The 23,459-nt window shown below is 39.2% G+C and overlaps 1 protein-coding gene across 2 annotated transcripts in view; it reads left to right on the plus strand.

Annotated features, from left to right (window-relative positions):
* The window catches only part of LOC131360075 (protein kinase C-binding protein NELL1-like), a 226,175-nt gene that overhangs the window by 89,908 nt on the left and 112,808 nt on the right, over positions 1-23,459 (plus strand). For both annotated transcript variants that reach the window (XM_058400149.1, XM_058400150.1), the window contains exons 6-10: positions 12,545-12,617; positions 16,636-16,718; positions 19,629-19,763; positions 21,056-21,158; positions 22,088-22,161. In XM_058400149.1, the coding sequence (XP_058256132.1) occupies positions 12,545-12,617; positions 16,636-16,718; positions 19,629-19,763; positions 21,056-21,158; positions 22,088-22,161 (468 nt within the window). The remainder of the gene's footprint in view (positions 1-12,544; positions 12,618-16,635; positions 16,719-19,628; positions 19,764-21,055; positions 21,159-22,087; positions 22,162-23,459) is intronic.

Genomic DNA, 23,459 nt, shown 5'->3' on the forward strand with positions numbered 1-23,459 from the left:
TTGCTTCAAGAGCACCCAGGCTGAGACTCCTGTTGATACCTGATACTGATGAACCAATACTGTCCTCCTCCTGCATTGTGTGAACTGTATTGAGACAACATGCAGACTAGTTCAGGTCCCCTCTGCATGCCCACCAGACCACAGGGCATTCTGGCACGCTGAGAACATATCACCTGTTAAATGTCCTGGTGGCAACAGATTTATTATCAGATTCATCCACAGATACTGCTTGTGCACAGGCAACCACACCCGTGCCTTTACCTACAACTCGTGCCTTTACATCTCAGTTACTTTGCTATGTCTGGTGGCAATACTGTGATTATAGTCTTAATAGACAGAAATCCCTATGCTTTGTCCATTTGCTTGGTATGCACACATCATTCAAAATGCCTGACCTTTCTTTACTTATTTGTTTTGCTACTTTGGAATCCCTGATGACATTGTGACTGATCTCCAGAGTCTGGGCTAGCTTCAAGAAAAAGCTGGGATTCTTGGTAAGTTTCATATCAGGCTACCATCCACAGGACAATGGACAGGTGGAATAAGCAAATAAAGAGATTGTGTGTTTCCTGAGGACTTTCTGTTTGAGAACCGAGAAGATGGGGTTTAGTTCCTCCCGTGGATGTCTTTTTTTCATAATAAAACAAAATGTTGACATGGGTGAGAGGAGCAAGTTCACAGAAAACTGTGAAGTGTAGCTAAAGGAATGGAAAAAACTGTCTTTTTTAGTACAAGTGTCAGAGTAGCCTTACAACAACACCTGAGTGCTACACAACGCCTCTGGCTGAAAGGTTCCGAGCTGTTGCAGTGTGCAAAGAACTTTTGCTGTACAATACACAACAGGAGTCTATGTAACACTTTTGGCAGGTCCTCTGATTCTGAACCTAGCTGCTCCTCGTATGACAGTTTGTGGAACAAGTTCAATAAAGAGACTGATTACTGCCTGGTTGTTTTTGTGTAGGAACTTAGATAACTCTGGAAATGATTAAAGCACTTTACATAAGGACGAAATAATGAAAGTGTTGCTAAGTAATTGGCTACGCTGTGATGTTCTCCAGCAGAGCAAAGCCATGGTCTTGGCTTTAATAATAGACCATGTTTTCTTTTCTCCAAAGACATGTAGAGAAGCTGCATGCTTCAATGAAGGTTGAATGAATTTATAATTGTGCTTATATTGTTCGCTTTTTATTTCATCTTTTATCTAATACATACTCAGTGGTTTATTATTGTTATTATTATTATTATTATTATTATTATTATAATGGTAATATAGTGAGAAAAATGAAAGATGTATTAGAATTGCTATTGTATGGTTGACCTCTCTGAATATATGATTTCTTTTAATATCTTTTTAAATTAGTTTTTAAATTGTATCCGGTTTTGTTCCCTGTTTAAAAATTGTAGCACTGCAACAGGATGTAATGATTGAGGATTTGAAGCGTTAGAAATATTCAGGTTGCATAGAGCTAATGGCAGTATGATCTGTAAGGACCAGCACAACCAGCTGGTTCTTGGTTCCCCATTAAGAGCAATCTCTCTTAACTGTGTTTAGCAAGCTAGCTAATGTTAGCTGCCCTGGCGACTGCGTATGCTTTGTTCAGATCATCTAGCTCTTGATATCCCATTCTGCAGTGTACCTCCACACTCTGTGAGCCCTACATAGCTAGCTGGATAATGTTAGCTAATGGCTAATATTAGTTGTTCTACAGCCCACCAAGAACACAACCTAGCTGTATAATGCTAACTAACTAATCTTGCTAAAATAGAAAACAATATGTAGATATCTGGGCCTGTTCTGTGTGTGTGTGTTTTTTTCCCTATCTGATGCTGTTTGTTCTTTGCCTACCTTTCATTTTCTACATTCTAGAACAATACTGGAGATTTCAAAACTATGAAATAACACACATGGACTTAAGTAACCCATATGTAATGACAACAAACACCAGTCAGTTGTTATTTTAAGACACGAAGGTCAGGTGTTCTGGAATAGTTCTTGCAAGAACAGTATTGTCAAGTGCATTTGCAAAACCCATCAAGCACCATGATGAAACTGGCTCACATGAAGACCATCCCAGTAAAGCAAGACCAAAACTGACCTCTGCTGCAGAGGAGAAGTTCATTTAGAGTTACCAGCCTCAGAAATCACCAATTAACAGCACCTCAGATTAGAGCCGTTATGAAGGCTTTACAGAGCATCAGTAGCAGACATATCTCAATATCAACTGTTCAAAGGACATTATTGTGGATTTTGGCCGCCTTCAGCATTGTTTTACAATGTAGAAAGAAATAAACATCAGGAAAGACCATGGAATTAGAAGATGTGTCCAAACCTTTGACTGATAGTGTATTTATGTGCATGAACTGGTATCAGTGTGGGATGTTGAAGACTGGCCACGCCCATCAGACTTCTTATTCTGTTGTTAAAGGGAATGGTACAGTGGTGGTGAAACAAAATTGGTCATCAGGGAATATTAAAATGTGCCTCAAATGAGTAAATAAATGAAAAAGAAAACCGGAAATATAAAAAAATTATATATTCTGTACAGAAATTGCAGATGGTACAATGTTACAAAAAACACAAACAAGACACTGAGACAACACAGGTGAGATCTGGGTTTGAAAATATCTCAGAAAGTTAATATTTGCTCATGTCAGCAGGGCAATAATCTTGGAATTGCATTTTTTTTCCCTATTTTTTCCCTCGCAGTCAATCAGCAAACTCAATTACTGGGACACTCTGGCAGCGTCGACTCAATTAGTCCGGGGATGTTTACAGGTGTGTAATTGGTGCTGTAAATGGGGAAATTAAACACATCTGCTACCTGCTATGTAAGGTTGTATGTTGAATTATATTTTGATTGTTATCGCAATATGGGGTTGCGTCTTGTTGCCTAGAAGAGGATGAATTCCCTTATGTTGTCTCAGGGAGGTTTTTCCTCACCCCCTTCACCTCTGACTTGCTCATTAAGGATCTAAATCTATCTGGAATTTTTCTTTATTTAATTAAATTGATTAATTATTCATTTTAATTAATTAATAAATAAAATAATTTTAAAAATAATTAATAAATAATAATTAATTAAATCATTTATTTATATGTTTATAAATATATTTATTTATAAATATAAAAAAATTACTGTTTTCTTCCTTCAAAAAAGTACAGCAATAGTTTTTTTACTTGAGTAAAATAATATTGCTATCATTAGTAGTATAAGTAGCAGTATTTATTTATTTAGTTAGTTAGTTATTTACTGGTGAGCAAACCTGATGGGAAAAAAACCTTCATTTATAGGTTGTTTACTGCTGCACAATGATTATTATTATTATTATTATTATTATTATTATTATTATTATTATTATTATTATTATTATTATTATTATTGCTGTAATGTCCAACAGTATTTCTGCACATCAGAGTGTTTGTACAGTTTGCAGTTCGAGTGTGTGAGCTATAGATACCTATTAAAAAGTCCAGCTTTCTCTTAATCCGCTCAAATGTCATAAACCGAGCCATTCTTTCTGTACTACACCTGTTTAACCCCAGAGATCAAATGCTCCATCTTCCTTATTAAAGCAGTACTTGCAGGATTAAATCTCACAGACGACTGGCTCCTGCAATTCACAAAAGACTTGCTCAGTGTGGTATAGGGGTGTGTGTGTGTCATATAGGGGGTGTGTGTGGTATAGGAGGTATGTGTGATATAATGGTTGTGTGTCGTATAGGAGGTGTGTGTGATATAATGGTTGTGTGTTGTATAGGAGGTGTGTGTGATATAATGGTTGTGTGTCATATAGGAGGTGTGTGTGATATAATGGTTGTGTGTCATATAGGAGGTGTGTGTGATATAATGGATGTGTGTTGTATAGGAGGTGTGTGTGATATAATGGTTGTGTGTTGTATAGGAGGTGTGTGTGATATAATGGTTGTGTGTCATATAGGAGGTGTGTGTGATATAATGGTTGTGTGTCATATAGGAGGTGTGTGTGATATAATGGTTGTGTGTCATATAGGAGGTGTGTGTGATATAATGGTTGTGTGTCATATAGGAGGTGTGTGTGATATAATGGTTGTGTGTCATATAGGAGGTGTGTGTGATATAATGGTTGTGTGTCATATAGGAGGTGTGTGTGATATAATGGTTGTGTGTCATATAGGAGGTGTGTGTGATATAATGGTTGTGTGTCATATAGGAGGTGTGTGTGATATAATGGTTGTGTGTCATATAGGAGGTGTGTGTGATATAATGGTTGTGTGTCATATAGGAGGTGTGTGTGATATAATGGTTGTGTGTTGTATAGGTGGTGTGTGATATAATGGTTGTGTGTCATATAGGAGGTGTGTGTGATATAATGGTTGTGTGTTGTATAGGAGGTGTGTGTGATATAATGGTTGTGTGTCATATAGGAGGTGTGTGTGATATAATGGTTGTGTGTCATATAGGAGGTGTGTGTGATATAATGGTTGTGTGTCATATAGGAGGTGTGTGTGATATAATGGTTGTGTGTCATATAGGAGGTGTGTGTGATATAATGGTTGTGTGTCATATAGGAGGTGTGTGTGATATAATGGTTGTGTGTTGTATAGGTGGTGTGTGTGATATAATGGTTGTGTGTTGTATAGGAGGTGTGTGATATAATGGTTGTGTGTTGTATAGGAGGTGTGTGATATAATGGTTGTGTGTCATATAGGAGGTGTGTGTGATATAATGGTTGTGTGTTGTATAGGAGGTGTGTGATATAATGGTTGTGTGTTGTATAGGAGGTGTGTGATATAATGGTTGTGTGTTGTATAGGAGGTGTGTGTGATATAATGGTTGTGTGTCATATAGGAGGTGTGTGTGATATAATGGTTGTGTGTTGTATAGGAGGTGTGTGATATAATGGTTGTGTGTTGTATAGGAGGTGTGTGTGATATAATGGTTGTGTGTCATATAGGAGGTGTGTGTGATATGGTTGTGTGTCATATAGGAGGTGTGTGTGATATAATGGTTGTGTGTTGTATAGGAGGTGTGTGTGATATAATGGTTGTGTGTCATATAGGAGGTGTGTGTGATATAATGGTTGTGTGTCATATAGGAGGTGTGTGTGATATGGTTGTGTGTCATATAGGAGGTGTGTGTGATATAATGGTTGTGTGTCATATAGGAGGTGTGTGTGATATAATGGTTGTGTGTTGTATAGGAGGTATGTGTGATATAATGGTTGTGTGTCATATAGGAGGTGTGTGTGATATAATGGTTGTGTGTTGTATAGGAAGTGTGTGTGATATAATGGTTGTGTGTCATATAGGAGGTGTGTGTGATATAATGGTTGTGTGTTGTATAGGAGGTGTGTGATATAATGGTTGTGTGTCGTATAGGAGGTGTGTGTGATATAATGGTTGTGTGTCATATAGGAGGTGTGTGTGATATAATGGATGTGTGTTGTATAGGAGGTGTGTGTGATATAATGGTTGTGTGTTGTATAGGAGGTGTGTGTGATATAATGGTTGTGTGTCATATAGGAGGTGTGTGTGATATAATGGTTGTGTGTCGTATAGGAGGTGTGTGTGATATAATGGTTGTGTGTCGTATAGGAAGTGTGTGTGATATAATGGTTGTGTGTCATATAGGAGGTGTGTGTGATATAATGGTTGTGTGTCATATAGGAGGTGTGTGTGATATGGTTGTGTGTCATATAGGAGGTGTGTGTGATATAATGGTTGTGTGTTGTATAGGAGGTGTGTGTGATATAATGGTTGTGTGTCATATAGGAAGTGTGTGTGATATAATGGTTGTGTGTCATATAGGAGGTGTGTGTGATATGGTTGTGTGTCATATAGGAGGTGTGTGTGATATAATGGTTGTGTGTCATATAGGAGGTGTGTGTGATATAATGGTTGTGTGTTGTATAGGAGGTATGTGTGATATAATGGTTGTGTGTCATATAGGAGGTGTGTGTGATATAATGGTTGTGTGTTGTATAGGAAGTGTGTGTGATATAATGGTTGTGTGTCATATAGGAGGTGTGTGTGATATAATGGTTGTGTGTTGTATAGGAGGTGTGTGATATAATGGTTGTGTGTTGTATAGGAGGTGTGTGTGATATAATGGTTGTGTGTCATATAGGAGGTGTGTGTGATATAATGGATGTGTGTTGTATAGGAGGTGTGTGTGATATAATGGTTGTGTGTTGTATAGGAGGTGTGTGTGATATAATGGTTGTGTGTCATATAGGAGGTGTGTGTGATATAATGGTTGTGTGTCGTATAGGAGGTGTGTGTGATATAATGGTTGTGTGTCGTATAGGAAGTGTGTGTGATATAATGGTTGTGTGTCATATAGGAGGTGTGTGTGATATAATGGTTGTGTGTCATGTAGGAGGTGTGTGTGATATAATGGTTGTGTGTCATGTAGGAGGTGTGTGTGATATAATGGTTGTGTGTTGTATAGGAGGTGTGTGTGATATAATGGTTGTGTGTCATGTAGGAGGTGTGTGTGATATAATGGTTGTGTGTTGTATAGGAGGTGTGTGTGATATAATGGTTGTGTGTTGTATAGGAGGTGTGTGTGATATAATGGTTGTGTGTCGTATAGGAGGTGTGTGTGATATAATGGTTGTGTGTTGTATAGGAAGTGTGTGTGATATAATGGTTGTGTGTCATATAGGAGGTGTGTGTGATATAATGGTTGTGTGTCATGTAGGAGGTGTGTGTGATATAATGGTTGTGTGTCATGTAGGAGGTGTGTGTGATATAATGGTTGTGTGTCGTATAGGAGGTGTGTGTGATATAATGGTTGTGTGTCATGTAGGAGGTGTGTGTGATATAATGGTTGTGTGTCATGTAGGAGGTGTGTGTGATATAATGGTTGTGTGTTGTATAGGAGGTGTGTGTGATATAATGGTTGTGTGTCGTATAGGAGGTGTGTGTGATATAATGGTTGTGTGTCGTATAGGAGGTGTGTGTGATATAATGGTTGTGTGTCGTATAGGAGGTGTGTGTGATATAATGGTTGTGTGTCGTATAGGAAGTGTGTGTGATATAATGGTTGTGTGTCATATAGGAGGTGTGTGTGATATAATGGTTGTGTGTCGTATAGGAGGTGTGTGTGATATAATGGTTGTGTGTTGTATAGGAAGTGTGTGTGATATAATGGTTGTGTGTCATATAGGAGGTGTGTGTGATATAATGGCTGTGTGTTGTATAGGAGGTGTGTGTGATATAATGGTTGTGTGTCATATAGGAGGTGTGTGTGATATAATGGTTGTGTGTCATATAGGAGGTGTGTGTGATATAATGGTTGTGTGTTGTATAGGAGGTGTGTGTGATATAATGGTTGTGTGTCATATAGGAGGTGTGTGTGATATAATGGTTGTGTGTCATATAGGAGGTGTGTGTGATATAATGGTTGTGTGTTGTATAGGAGGTGTGTGTGATATAATGGTTGTGTGTTGTATAGGAGGTGTGTGTGATATAATGGTTGTGTGTCATATAGGAGGTGCCCAAAAGCATCTCTGATCCTCCATCAGGTGCTTCTCCTATGCACTCTCCTTTTCTTAGCAGCTAATTCTAATAAAATATTCTTACATGCTGTTAAGATTATGGATGAATGAATTCAGTATCTGGAGAAAATAATGAGCTGAAAATGGAGACAGTGCTGCAGTGCTGTAAAGACATCGTGGACTATCGTATCTAAGTCCGTTTCACCCCTAATGCCACAGGCCGACCACAATATGCACAATAATTACAACAACAAACATTCGGTTGTTCATTATTTCTTTAATTTACTGAAATAATTCAGAACTCCACACACAGCCTTCATTACTCTGCTTCTGCTCTCCTCCTGAGAGGTTGATAAGGTGACACCGCAGTGTTAGCAGCTCTCACACGTTCTCTGGTGCATTACAGGTTCGATCCTGTGTGCCTTATAATCCTCACAAAACACACACTGTGTTTATCTAGCACATTATAGGCTGTTAGCAGACAGAGAGAAATCAGTCCCCTCTGGAGAGTTTATTCAGTGATTGTTGCGGACAAAAATGTTTAGGGAAAAAATACCTGAATCGGAGAATTCACAAGCACAGGATTCTTCTTTTAAACTCCCTCCAGCAAGACACGCTGTAACAACCCTATCCACAATTCCCCCTCCAGACCGCTAGAAGGAGCCCTCACCAGAGTACTGAGGACTACCAAGCTCAAGTGCTTAAGGCTCTGGAAGATCATGGTTCAAGCCCCAGCACCACCAAGCTGCCAAATTTGGGCCCTTGATCAAGGCAACCCCAACCCCTCCATGCTCCAGGGTCGCTGCATTATGGCTCTGACCCCAAGCCTCCAAGGATGGAATATGTGAAGAAAGAATTTGACTGTGCAGTAATGTATATGTGACATAAGACTTAACAGACTTAAAAGATACTTTTGATAGATACTGACCACTGCAGACCAGGAACACTCCACAGCTGCAGTTTTGGAGATGCTCTGATCCAGTCGTCTAGCCATCACAATTTGGTCCTTTGTGAAACTCGCTCAAATCCTTACACTTGTCCATTTTTCCTGCTTCTAACACATCAACTTTGAGGACAAAATGTTCACTTGCTGCCTAATATATCCCACCCACTAACAGGTGATCAGATGAGGAGATCCTCAGTCTTATGCAGTATGGTGTACAGTATGTACTACATATGATAATATTAACTGTACCCGATTGCTAAATGCGTACAACAGAGCTATCATGTTAAATCATTATCATGATATCATTTTCCATATTTTTCCTGACTGAATCCCATTATTCGTGCCTAATCGCATTAAGAACAAGAAAGAAATGGGTTCTTGTGCAGTTCTTGCGTACGACGGCGGTTGTAGCAGACACCGGAAGTAGCGTATACCCGTTCTATCCTTTTAGATGTCTGTGATATAAACCATTAGACAGTATGTTAGTTCTGTTACTTACTGAGCTGTTTTCTTTCCATTGCCATTGTTCTCTCACATGTTTTGACCTTGTACTTATTGTTTCTTTGGATTGTGTTTTTGGTACCTTTGCCTTGTGGTTCATTTTGTTTGGATTATTGGACCATTTGCTGATTTTGGATTTTGGCCATTTTGGATTGTTTACCTGTGTTTTTTTAATCAGTATGCATCCCACACGGCCGTCCTCTGACTCCATGTTACACATATACAGTATGCATTGATTTCCTGTGAGAGCTGGCTCATGTCCGTACACATGATGAGATGGAACACGTGTTGTGACGTCATACGACATGATCCGACTCGAATCTGCGTTGTTTTGAAAAATGTAAGGCTCCACTGAATATCACAGAGTTTACCTGATTTCAGGTTAAGTTCTGCAATCACAAGTTTGTTGAATCCTGGAGGGACTGAAGAGGCTTCATGAGTAAATATTAGCTTCAAAAACAAAACAAATTTGCACAAGTCATGATGGTGTAAAAACAAAGAGAACATTTTTATTTTTTATTTTCTGAAAAAAATGGATGAGATGTGCTGAAATGCAGTTCTGCAAAGATGAGATTTGATTAAAAAAAAAGTAATATTTTAACAAAACATCACAGCTTCTGGAGAGAGAACTGGTTAGTGGTGCAGTGACAGAAGCAGGACATGGGCTGAGTCTCTCTAGCGCAGACCTGGGCATTTTATGGCCCGCGGGCCACATCCGGCCCTTTGGACGTCCCTGTCTAGCCCGCGTTAAGTCAGTCATAAACATAAATGAACAAGTATTTATGCTGTGCACACAATACAACTGTGTTGCTTTTATTTTAAAAAGCCTGGCATCTTATTATTTATGTATGGACGTGCGTGTGTGCGTGTCTGAACAGTAACAGGTGATGCTGGCCCGTTAATACTCAGCTCCCGTTAAAAATAGAAAAGCTGATTCCGAATGCTGCGTTCTCAACAAGACATGGACTGCAAAATATTTATTTACAGAAATCGAAGGTAAAGCCGTGTGCATAGTTTGTGGTACACAGGTCGCTGTGTTCAAAGATTACAATCTGAATCGCCACCACATGACCAAACACGAGGAGAAATACAAGAACTTGTCTGATGAAGAGCGCGCAAAGGAGTCGGAGGCTATGCTAGCCACGCTGCAAACCCAACAAGGACTTCTTACAAAACTTCCCACACCCAGAGATGTAGCTGTCAAGACAAGTTTTGTCATATCTCACAAAATCACTAGAAAAAGTAAACCGTTTTCTGACGGAGAGTTTAAGGAGTGTGTGGTGGACTCTGCTGCGCTGATATGCTCAGAGAAAAAGGGAGGATTTGAGAACGTGCCCCTCTCCCAACGCACTGTAACGAGAAGGGTTGAGGACATCGCGGGAAATCTGGAGCTTCAGCTGAGGAACAGAGCGGTCAACTTTGACTATTTTTCACTGGCTCTGGACGAGAGCTGCGTTTTACATGACACTGCCCAGCTACTCATCTTCTTACGTGGGATCACTGCAGACTTTAAAATCACGGAAGAGCTGGCAGCCATGCAGTCAATGAAGGGAACAACAACAGGTAGTGATCTCTTCACGGAGGTAAATGCATGTTTGGACAAGTTGGGACTGAAATGGGACAAGCTGGCAGGTGCGACAGCTGATGGTTGTCCAAATCTGACAGGGAAAAATGTTGGACTTTTCAAGAGAATGCAGGACAAAGTGACAGAAATTAACCCTGAGCACTGAACAAGTAAAATGAACTGAAAACAAGCACTTGTTGCTTTTTTGAATGAAGTTGAGCAGTTGCTTATATTTAACATCTTTTCAGTATTTGTGAAGATTAACAAGTTAAAAATAAAATGAAACAGTGATGCAATGATTGTTTTTGTTTTAAACTGTTTATTACTTCTATAGGATTATTTTCCTCTTTGACCTACACAACAATCCATAAATTTACATAACTATTTACAGAATATCCTTATTCTTCTGATTACCAGTAGCAGATAATCCATCCATCCATCCATTGTCTATACCCACTTATTCCTAATTAGGGTCACGGGGGTCTGCTGGAGCCTATCCCAGGGCACATAGGGCGAAAGGCAGGGGTACACCCTGGACAGGTCACCAGTCCTAGCAGCTAATCAAAATATATAATTTATTGCTTTTTAGAATGGGAGAAAATTAATATTGAGCAGAATTAAGTTCAAGTTATCACTGGTTCTGCCCTCCAACACAGTTCATATTTGTTATGTGGCCTCCTGTAGAAATTAAATGCCCAGCCCTGCTCTAGCGGAATTGCTTGAATTGCTTAGCACTTGGTTTAGGCTGAAATTATTATTCTGTCTTATTCTTACTTGGTGAAAGAGGGGAAGGCTGAGGTTTAGGTTTCTGCTCTGATCTGGAAGTTAAATACACTCAATCTGCACAATATTAGCTTTAATATTAAATGTAATAATGATTATTTCTTTTCCTCAGCATTGCCTTAGGCTTGCTCATTATGGATAAATGTTAGGGATAAATAGTAACTTAACTTTAAACTAAATTTTCTATACTTCTGTAAAGCTGCTTCGGGACAATGTCCATTATTAAATGCTCTAGACAAATAAATTCAATTGAAGTGAATATTTTTAACTCTGTACTGTCATCGATGGCTTAAATAACAATAACAGTAAAGTCCAGATATTTTTGCTCCTGACTGTATGACAGATATATGATTATTTGTTTTAAAATAAAGGTATAAATGGAAATGTAATGTAATGTAACTTAATGAAACTACATGTGTATCATGAATTGTTTCTGTTCAGATTATTTGACTCTTGATTTCTTTTTGTTTTTTTTTCTTTTCTTTGTGTGCCACGTCGGCATCGTTGCCGCTTCCTTCCTGTACGGCTCTCATGCAGCTGAAATACTTTACCCAGAATTCTTCGGTCCACCTCCATGTTAGCTGACGGAGCCTGTTACTTGTCTGTTTGCTCTCCTTAAATTCTCCAATCACCCAGACTTGCTCCATCCCTTGTTCTGACCCTTTCACTTGTTTTACCAGGATTTTTGAGGATTTCCTCCTCCTCCTCCTCCTCTTCCTCCTGCCACTTTCCCTTTCAGCAGCTGGACATCTTCATTCTGCATGAACAAGGCTAAATCCTATATTTAAGATTTAAGCTCTTTCTGTTGTTGTAAGCATATTGCAGTATTTTGTTTAAATATCCGGTGTCTTTAATTATTTTGATCCGTAAAATCCTGTTTCTTCCTCCTTCTGGTGAACGGATGCCGTGTTTTGTACATCGTCTTCATTCTTATTGAGCCGAACAGCCAGACACCGGGGTTTAATACAGAGAGAAAATGATTGGTTTCTACTTTATCAGATGAATGTAATGAAGATTTCTATTAATTAGGGAGCTAAACTCATCTGCTCGCATCTGTATGTCACTGTGTTCAATTAAAAACAAACCTTTCCAAATTTACACCAGGAAAAAATTATTCCAGCAGAAATGACAGCAATCTTATCAGTTACATTAACAAGGATGAGATTTAATCCTTAAACTCTATTTATCTATCTCTCTAATCTATGTCTCTATTTCTCTCTCTCTCTCTCTCTCTCTCTCTCTCTGTCTCTCTGTCTCTCTCTCTGCAGGGCTCCATGCAGGATGTCAAATTAGTGTTTTCTTCAAACGGCTACATGGTGCAGTGTCCCAGCCTCAATCGCAGTAAGTGGATTTCAGGTTTATGTCAATTACCAGCTCAAATTCCTCCATTCCTCCTTTCCTCCATTGCTCCTTTCCTCTCCTTCATCACAAACCCAGAGATGTTCATGAGCCTGATTTTCAATAAAGAAATTCACTCAGTGTCTTAATTATTACTGTGATGAGTAGCTACAGGCTCAGAGATCTGTTCCTGCTCTGAATATAGATGCAAATGACAAACACTGAAAACAACTGTCTCTCTCTCACTCCCTCTTTCTTTCTCTTTCATTCCCTCATACGCCCATGCCCCCCCCATTCTCCTATGCCCCCCCACACACTCTTTCTTTCACTCTCTTATTCCCCTATGTCTGACTTTCCTGCCCCCCCCCTTCTCTTATATCTGTCCCTCCTCACCTGCGTCAGCTCATCTGTCATGGCTTTAGCCTGCGATCAGCTCGTTATTCCCTCTTTATTTGCTTTGTCCAATTTAAAAAAAAATGCATTTTATGATTAGTGTTTTGTCCTGCACATTTTCCTGACCACCAGATTCACACATTCTTTAATTAAACTTTCCTCTGTAATAATTAAACTTTCCTGCTCATTATATTGGCATTAAAGGGACACTAGTGCGCACACACACACAAACACACACATACACACACACATACACACACACACACGTATCCCAGTGAGGAATTCTGCCTGTTATACAGCAGTTCATTAGAGCGAGTTGGTTAGTAAACATTAGAGATCAGTGTTTTCAGCTCCGGATAAAGAGGGGCACGAGCGGAGCGTGACTTCTAATCAGTGGAGCAGGAGCGAGTGTTAAGCGCTCTGCAGCTGCTGAAGGAGATGAAAGCAGTTTATTACAAGGAGCTGAATCAAGAGCAGGAAGTGGTGTGTGTCCTAAACACCAAGCGACGATAGGAAACAGACGTGATTATTTCTTCTAAGTGCATCGGCTACACGATTAAGTCCGTATTGGTGTTTTATAAATAACGTTACTGTAATCTAGGAGACACAGCGGAGCGGGATGCTGAGTGTTAAATGGGTTTAAAGCTCTCACGCTGCATCCTCAATCAGCCCGGAAGGTGCACACGCAGAGATCAGGAATCCTCATCACCCAGATCCGGTACACAAGCAGGAAACACAGGAATCACATCATCTGCTGTCCAAAGCTCAAGCAGGCGTAATGCACTATAACACGGAACAAAAGCTCATGCAGCCACAGGAGTATAAATACATACTCTAATCACACACTAATCACACGTTAAGCACAGACTAATTACATATTAATCACATGCAAATCAAATTCTATTCACACGCTAATCACACACTAATTAGACACTAATCACATGCTAATCACATTCTATTCACACGCTAATCACACACAATTCACACGCTGATCGCACATTAATCATACACACTAATCACATACACTAATCCCACTCTAATCTAATCGTGTGTGATTCTAGCGTCTCTTTTTCTAACTCCTGAAGCCTGGCAGTGACCACTGAGTAACTCAGACGCCTTCATACAGCTCACGTGATGAGAGATTTATTTTAAGCGACAGTCAGCGCTGGCACAGTGTGCTAAACTGCAGCTCTTTTGCTAATCGGGATGAGGTCAGGACGGACATCGCTACCGCTTACTGGTCATGGGTTCGATACCACTTCATGTAGACGTCAGAATTTTTACTCAGTGGCTGAACTATAAGGTGTTAAGGGATCGTTCATAAGACTGTGCTCCAGTGTCTTCAAAGCTAAATCACGTTACACTCAAGGGGCGAAAGTTCCGGAAGGATCGTGCTGACGTTGTGACTTTTGTAATTAGCTCACAAGCAGCATGCAGCATTGTGAAGATGTAAAGTGTGTGTGTCGTGCTGTTTGCCTGTGTGTGTGTGTGTGTGTGTCTCCTCTCTTAAAATCCATAGACCCAATAAGCTCAGTCTACTTACAGTATATTCACTGTTTTATTATTTTTTATCACATTTTATTACTGACATTTAAGCAGTTAATACAGGAATCTTCTCACTGCCTTTTACACACGTGTGTGTGTGTGTGTGTGTGTGTGTGAGTGAGTGAGCTGAGGGTCAGCAAAATCATTACATTATTCCAAAGGAAAGAAAAAAGTGCAACTTATATATATGTTCGTGTCTCAAACCATCTAGTCGTCGCATTTCAGCTTCACTGTCTGCGTTACAGGCTGCCATCGAGTGCAGGAACGTGACACCAGACACTTGGAAGCATTTAAAATGAAAAATATTATCATCAGGCTTACGGGTGTGTATAAGGATTCAACAGGATGTAACAAACAAATAAACAATAAATAATAAAATCATAAACCAACAGATAATAAATAAATGAAGGTAAATAAATGAAGGTAAATAATGAATAATAAATGAACAAATAAATAAATAAATTAAAATAAATTAAAACAACAATAAAGAATACATAAATACTAAATAAAGAAACAATAAACAAATAAAAGTAAACAATAAATAAAATAAACATACAGAAATAAACAAACAAATAAATAAAAGTAAATAAACTAATAAGAAAATAAATAATAAAATTAAACTAACAAAAAATAAACAAATACATAAATGAATGTAAATAAATAAATCATAAATTAACAAACAAATGAATAGATAAATGAAAAAATAACAACAATAAAGAATACAGAAATAAACAAAAATAAATGATAAATAAATTAGTAAAAAAAAAGAAAAATAAAAGAAAACAATAAATAAAGGAAAAATAAAGAAACAAACAAATTAATAAAAGTAAATAATAAATAAATTAATACATAAATTGTAAATAAATAAATAAATAAATAATAAAAATAAACCAAAAAATAATAAACAAATACATAAATGAATGTAAATAAATAAATAATAAATTAACAAACAAATGAATAAACAATAAATAAACAAGTAAAATCAAATAAAAGAAAACAATAAATAAATAAAAATAAACATACAAAATTAAACAAACACATAAATAAAAGTAAATAATAAATAAATAATACATAAATTGTAACTAAATAAATAAATAAGTAAATAAATAAGTAATAAATTAACAAACAAATGAATAAATAAAAATAAATTAATAATTGAAAAAACTAACAATAATAAACAATACATGAATAAACAAATAAATAAATGATAAACAAATGAGTAAAAATAAACATAAAAAACAAACAAATAAATAAATAAACTATAAATAAATAAATGAATGAATGAATAAATAAATACAACCAAAAATACACCTTGATGTTAAAGGCCAGGTTGCCAGTTTTCAGCAAAATTCTTACTTCAATTAAAAAACAACAATTGAATTATCCCAAAGTTCTCGTGCACGGGGAAATTCACTCTCCCTGTCTTTTCATTCCATCATTTCTACAAACTATGCAGCCGTCCTCCTCAGAAGCTGTGAGTAAACAGGATACAAAGTAGACCGAGCTCCAAAACCAAACTTTATATTTCTGTACAAAGAAAAGAAATATGCTTTTATTTCCTGACCCCTTGCTCCATTAAGCTTACACTGAGCGGATGCCCAGCTCTCCAGGAGAACCGCAGTGTGCCCCGGCTTTATCACAAGCAAAAATATATTTTTATGATTCTGGAAGCCGCAAAAGTGTAATAAAGCTAAAGTAAAAAGCAGACAGTTTCCTGATTCGAGGAAGACATGGCTGCTTTGAAGCACAGCTAGATGTGAGCAGAAGGTTCCTCAGGGTTCTGGAGCAGGAACTGAGCATGGTCATGTGTGTGTATGATTTGTGAATGAAAACAGACTATTTTTTCCCTGCAGCTCTGTATTCTGTCTGAGAAATACGTCTTTACAAAGATAAGATGTTTCTGTCTAGTGTTCTGGCTGATTGTGTGTTTGTGTGTGTGTGTGAGTGTGTGTGGCAGGATGGGTTAAAAAATGAAAAATTTGAAAAATGTTTCTGTTAACTCTGTATCTTAACCTCCTGACTTTTCTAGATCTCTCATTATTTTTCCCTCTTTTTCTCCTTCTTCTTCTGCGGCATCATTAAGCGTGTCCAACATGCAGTGATTTTCTCAGCCTCGTGCAGGGAATAATGGATCTGCAGGAGCTTTTGGCTAAAATGACATTGAAGGTGAGCCCCCCCCTGCTCTCCCCTCCCCTCTCCTTCCTGCTCTTCTCTTTTCCTCCCTCCTCTTCTCTACTCTTCTTGAATCTTATCTCCTCCTCTCCTCCTCTCCTCCTCTCCTCTCCTCTCCTCTCCTCTCCTCTCCTCTCCTCTCCTCTCCTCTCCTCTCCTCTCCTCTCCTCTCTTCTCCTCTCATCATCTCCTCCTCTCCTCTCCTCCTCTCCTCTCCTCTCCTCTCCTCATCTCCTCCTCTCCTCTCCTCTCCTCTCCTCTCCTCTCCTCTCCTCTCCATTTCTTTCCTTTCCTCTCCTCTCCTCTCCTCTCCTCTCCTCTCATCATCTCCTCCTCTCCTCTCCTCCTCTCCTCTCCTCTCCTCTCATCATCTCCTCCTCTCCTCTCCTCCTCTCCTCCTCTCCTCTCCTCTCCTCTCCTCTCCTCTCCTCTCCTCTCCTCTCCTCTCCTCTCCATTTCTTTCCTTTCCTTTCCTTTCCTTTCCATTTCTTTCCTTTCCTTTCCATTTCTTTCCTTTCCTTTCCTTTCCTTTCCTTTCCTTTAATTTCCTTTATTTTATGAGATTATTTTTTAAATGAGAAGAGCGATTGAGAGGAATTAGAAAACGAGAAGATGAAAGAAAATGATTGCTTTGTTACACTGTTAAACTCAGAACTAATCACTGATCCGACACAGTGATGTGTTTTAAACCACCATAACGGTTAGTCCCTTATTCCCAAGTCACATATCATTTATTCCAAATTATTATGATGTATTAAAAAAACCCTTCTCGCTGTGTATTCCTGTTCTCGATCGTGTGCTCGACCATTTCTCGCTCTCTCACCTCACAAACGTCCAGAAAGAGGGTATGGAGAGTCATGCGGCTCTGTCAAGCGTCTCAGTGTCCCTTTTTCCGATTCCTCTCAGCAGGAAGCTCCTCACCTGGCTGTTGAAAATGCATTAGGCCGTGAAAAACGGTCCTGAAACGAGAAACGTTATCCCGTGCCGTCCTCCATTTTAATCAGCCAGACATCGTTCTTTTCCGTTTTATACGACGTTACACGTCTGGAATACAAAAGCTGACCGGGTTTCGGATGAGCGAGAGGTCGCTGGGATGATGAAATGATGTCCTGCTGCGTTTACGTTCAGTAGAGAGGAATAGGCCTCCACACGCCTGCTCCTTCCTGCCATTTCTCCGCTGACAGTTCAGCTCATGGGGGTTTGATGACGCAGGTTTTGCATGACATGTCAACACCATGTTGTAGTCTTGACTACTAAAAGGATATTAGTGACCACTGGGAGATTTGGGCTTGGTATTATATTGACATTGATCATTAAAAAAAAAATAATAACAACTCATTTTTCAACTCTGGATAAGGGCGTCTGCCAAAAGCCAGAAATGTAAATGTTTAGTTTTTGTCCCATTATTTTTACACCAGTTATATTAAACTATATACACTAATTTTACATTTTTATTTCCATCATAGGACTGTGTGTGGTTATGTATGTTGGACAATTTCATGCTCCCAACTTTATGGGAACAGTTTGGGGATGACCCCTTCCTGTTCCAACATAACTTTACACCAGTGACCAAAGCAAGCTCCATAAAGACATGGATGAGTGAGTTTGGTGTGGAGGAACTTGACTGGCCTGCACAGAGTCCTGACCTCAACCCCATAGAACACCTTTGGGATGAATTGACTGTGATCCAGACCAAAACTGGAACGTCTGCCTTTGCATGCACATGAATATAATATGGAGTTGAACTCTTCTGGGAAGGCTTTCCACAAGGTTTAGGAGTGTGTTGCATTTGTGAGGTCAGGCACTGATGTTGGATGAGAAGGTCTGGCTCACAGTCTCCGCTCTAATTCATCCCAAAGTGTTCTATGAGGTTGAGGTCAGGACTCTGTGCAGGCCAGTCAAGTTCCTCCACACCAAACTCACTCATCCATGTCTTTATGGACCTTGCTTTGGTCACTGGTGTGCAGTCATGTTGGAACAGGAAGGGGTCATCCCCAAACTGTTCCCACAAAGAGCATGAAATTGTCCAAAATGGACAATTTTCACTGGAACTAAGGGGTCGAGCCCAACCACTAAAAATAACACCTGTCCCAAAACTTTTGGCAATATAGTGTAGATAGATAGATAGATAAATAGATAGATAGATAGATAGATAGATAGATAGATAGATAGATAGATAGATAGATAGATAGATAGATAGATAGATAGATAGATAGATAGATAGACGCATGATGATCATACGCTCACATGTTGGAATTGTTTTATATTATCATCTTAATATCTTTTAAGCTTATATCTTCATAATGTCTTTCATCAGTGATCCCTGAAAGCTCAGGTGCAAAGAATTATTATTAACCGCAGCCTATTTTTCTTCAAATAAAACAGGTCGTAGGTCATACCACGATTCCGTCACCTGTGACTTCCGCAGCTCCAATCTCTGGATCTCCGAGGTGTCTGACGCATGTCTTTACGTCTCTGTCTAATCATTTGTTGGAAGATTGATATTCCGAAGTCGTACTTTTATACCTCAGCACACCGAGAGCGATATTATCTCCGGGAGTTGAATAACCTTGAGCCTTGAAGAGGTCAGGAAAGCCATAAAGTGCATAAAGAATATTTTTCTCGTTCTGGACGACCTTTCCGGGAGATCAATAAAAACACTTTGACACAGTAAGCTCTGATGTAATACTGTTAGACCGCAAGGCTGCACAGGAGCTCCGAAGGAAGTAATCCGATCTCGGTCCGAATTTGAGCGCCGAAGTGAGAAAAACGTCATTGGAATGAGGGAGCTTCTCTCTGGAATATCTGAGTGGAAATGTCTGAACTTTATGATATATTGGTTTATATGTTACAGAATAGCTCTGAGAAATGATTTTAATTGAAAATAATTTTGTTTCGTTGCAGCTAAACTACGCTGAGTCCAGACTGAGTCAGTTGGAAAGCTGTCACTGTGAAAGGACATGCAGCATCAACGATGTTGTGTATCGAGACAAAGAGCTCTGGACCGAACCAGAGAACTGCAGAACCTGCGCTTGCATGGTAAAGTGGAAAAACTCTTGTTCTAAGAGTGTGTTGTAATGTCACATGTCTGGACCCAGTGTCTGTGTGAAGATCCGGATATCACACCTGACCCCTCGCCCCGGAGCAGCGCCACTTTTCCTGACACAGATTTGATTGTTCTGCGTTTTAAACCCGACAGGAGACGATAAAAGAGAGACGCTTCCTGGAGTGTGAAGACGAACCTTTTCACTCCAGGATATAATGGAACGTTTTCCAGTTCTGACAGTTGGATAGATTTTACCTGGAGGTGTTTCTATGTAGGTACGACGACATGTGCAGGAATTCGTTTGAGGAGAGGATTTGGGAATAAGGTTACCATGATGCACGAATCTCACCCTCTTCCTCCTCAGGCTTTGGGTTCACGTGATAACATTCATGCTGCATAATGAAAGAATGAGAAGAGGGACAGAGAGAGAGAGAGAGAGAGAGAGAGGAAAGTGAGACATGGGGGAATGAGAGCATGAAAGAGAAAAATGGATAAAAGTATAAAGGAGAGAGAGAGTGATACAGGAAAGTGAGACCTGGGTGAATGAGAGAGTGAAAGAGAGAGGGATGAGAATAATAAAGTGGGGGGGTACACAGGAATGGGGGGGGCAAGAAAGTGAGACATGGGGGAATGAGAGAGTGAAAGAAAGAGGAATATAAGAGAGAGAGAGAGAGAGAGAGAGAGAGAGAGTAAAACAGGAATGAGAGAGAAGGTGGAGAAAGTGAGAGAGTGAGAAAATGAGGGAATGAGAGCATGAAAGAAAGAAGAATAATAATATAGGGAAGAGAGAGAGAGAGATGTTTCTCTCCAGTTCTTTGAGAGCTCTGTTCACACAGTTTTCCCTCCAGGATTTTGCGATCCTAAAAATAAAAAAAGTCCAGAGAACTTCAGGATATTCAGGGCAGGGAAGCTTGCGATTTTCCAAAACCGTGCATCGTGTGACGTCCCAACACACGTGCAGCCGAATCCTTATTCCATTCACGTGTTTGAACATGAGCACAGCTCTCAGAGAAAGTCATTACACACTGTGTGTGTGTCTCACTGGGAGGAGTTTCATTTAAAAGAAGAATCCTGTGCTTGCGATTTCACCGATTCTAGTAAACAAATTTAGTAAAAAAAAAAAAAATTGCAAGCGTTTTCAGCCAAAAGATACATGACGAGACAAAGAGACGGACTGACCCGTGACACACACAGATGACTGGACAAATGTCTAGGCGTCTGATTTCAGCATGTGGGTTCTTGGTACAATATTGAGCCAGTAAAAATGACTCTTGGTACGTTTCAGAACGGCGCCGTCGAGTGTCGGAGGATGTTTTGCCCGCCTGTGAACTGCTCGGAGGATTCTCTTCCTGTTCACGTGAACGGGACGTGCTGTAAGAAATGCAGATGTGAGTACAAAAAACAGCACATCTGTTTGTACAGAATTCCTTTTCTTCTTATTTTTCTTTTTCTTATAAGGTTTTCTGCATAAAACACTCCCTTGTAATTAATCATTCCATTTCCTTATGTAAAGAAAAAATATTTGTCGCACTTAATGGATTAATTAATTAATTAATCCATTCATTAATTAATATTAATTGACCAGACGACCCTGAATAAATGTTTTATCTGTGATCTTTTGCGAGAAAACAATAAAATAATAATAAAATAATAAAAAGAATGATCCTGTCCGCCAAGATCTGCTCGTTTTTAATTAGGGATGTAATTAAATATATTTATTTAACATCATCGAATGTGATAATTACTTTGAACTTTACCAGAAAAAAAAAAACCCAGCCGCCTGTGCTGAAGTTAATGGTTTGTTGCTGCTATCATTTAACTCAAGAAGCAAGATTTCATCGTTTCCGCTCTCCACCTATCCTCCAGAGCCGGAGGATCTTCTCTCCGTGACGTCCTGGCACAAAGTCGGCGCTTTATAGATGTCTCTAGCCTGAGCGGAGCTTATTTAGCTAACGTAAATGTCCCGTGCAGTGAGATACTTGGGTGTGATGAATGTATGGGGAATTAATCCAGCTGGGAGAATTCTAACGAGGCTCGTTTGACGGATTTGGTCAGCCGTATGTTATAAGAAGCTCTTTGAAAGGTCATCGGAGCGTAAAATAGCTGTGGAAGAACTCTCAGATCGACATTTGTGCTGTTGAGCAGATTGCCGTCAGTGCGCTGAGAGCCCGGGCTAATGGAATCCGAGCTATTCACCCAGCTCCACACTTTATTTATTAATTAATTAAGTAATTTATTTATTTATTTATTTTTTGCTTTTACATGCTTAATTATCATATAATTATAATCTGTGTTTTGTCTGTTTCTTTTTTCGTAGCTAAGTGCTGGTACCTGGGCCGAGCGCTTTCAGAGGGTCAGCGTGTTTTCCTACATAGCTGCAAAGAGTGCAAGGTCAGCAAAACATCGCTTTCTAATTCTCCGAGATTTATAGAGCGTAATGAGATCTTCGGGTTTTTTGTTGTTGTTGTTGTTGTAGCAGTTGTTAGCAGGAGAAATGACTGACGCTTGTTATATCCATCGATGATACGAAGGTCCTGAAAGAGTTCCAGCAAAATCCTCACAGCCTGAGGAGTTATAGACAACCGTGACAGGACACACACACACACATAGCTAGGGGCAGTTTACAGTAGCGGTGCTGGACCTGCTAGGGAAGAGAAGATAGAGATTTCAAACCGTCTCACCGTATTTTGTCTTAATTCAAAGCTCAAGAGAATGGTTTACAAGATCCTGAATTGATTTCTGTTCTGCGTTTTCTCTAAATCTCTAAAAAAAAATTCCTGAACTAGAAAAGGTTTAATGTGGTATATATAATAGTCTAGTATTACAGTAGTAGTGGGTTTCGTCTTGTTTTTTTCTGTGAAAGAAAGAGGGATGAGATATATATATATATATATATATATATATATGTATATATATATATATATATATATATATATATATATAGAGTGAGAGAGAGAGAGAGAGAAAGAGAAGGGGGAGGAAGAGGAAGTGAGACAGGAAAGTGAGACAGGAAAGTGAGGGAATAAGATAGAGAGAATGGTGGCGATAGTGAGAGACAGGACAGTGAGAAAGTGAAAGTCTGAGACATGAAGGAATGAAAGAGTGAAAGAGAGAGAGAGAGAGAGAGAGAGCAAGAGAGAGAGAGAGAGAGAGAGGGGAAAGTGAGGCCTGGGCAAATGAGAGAGTGAAAGAAAGAGGGATGAGAATATAGGGGAGAGAGAGAGAGAGACCTGGGCGAATGAGGAAGTGAAAGAGAGAGGGATGAGAATAATAAAGGGAAAGAGAGAGAGTTGGGGGTAGGAAGGTGAGACATAGGGGAATGAGAGAGTGAAAGAAAGAGGAATGAGAATATAAAAGAGGGTGGAATGTTCCTCTGCAGTGCTGTGAGAGCTCTCAAAGTTATTTATTTTTTTATTTATTCATTTTTGCTTTTGGTTTTTTGTCCTTCTAGGAAGTCGTAATTACGACATCAGGTGAGTTCTTGTAATTAACACTGTTTATTTCTATTTCTGAAACTGAAATCAGAAAATATTCCATTTCTATACATTTTATCGTCAGCATCACTACAGACGCTGCAGCCGGAATTACGACTCTTCATGCGCGTCCAGCTCGTAAATCCGTTCTTTCTGAGGCAGCTAGAAGGCAGGAAAGAAACCGAACGCGTCCGTTTGTTTCATTGGAATTATTTA

The sequence above is a fragment of the Hemibagrus wyckioides genome, linkage group LG10 (genome assembly GCF_019097595.1).
Source record: "Hemibagrus wyckioides isolate EC202008001 linkage group LG10, SWU_Hwy_1.0, whole genome shotgun sequence".
In the NCBI taxonomy this organism is placed as follows: domain Eukaryota; kingdom Metazoa; phylum Chordata; class Actinopteri; order Siluriformes; family Bagridae; genus Hemibagrus; species Hemibagrus wyckioides.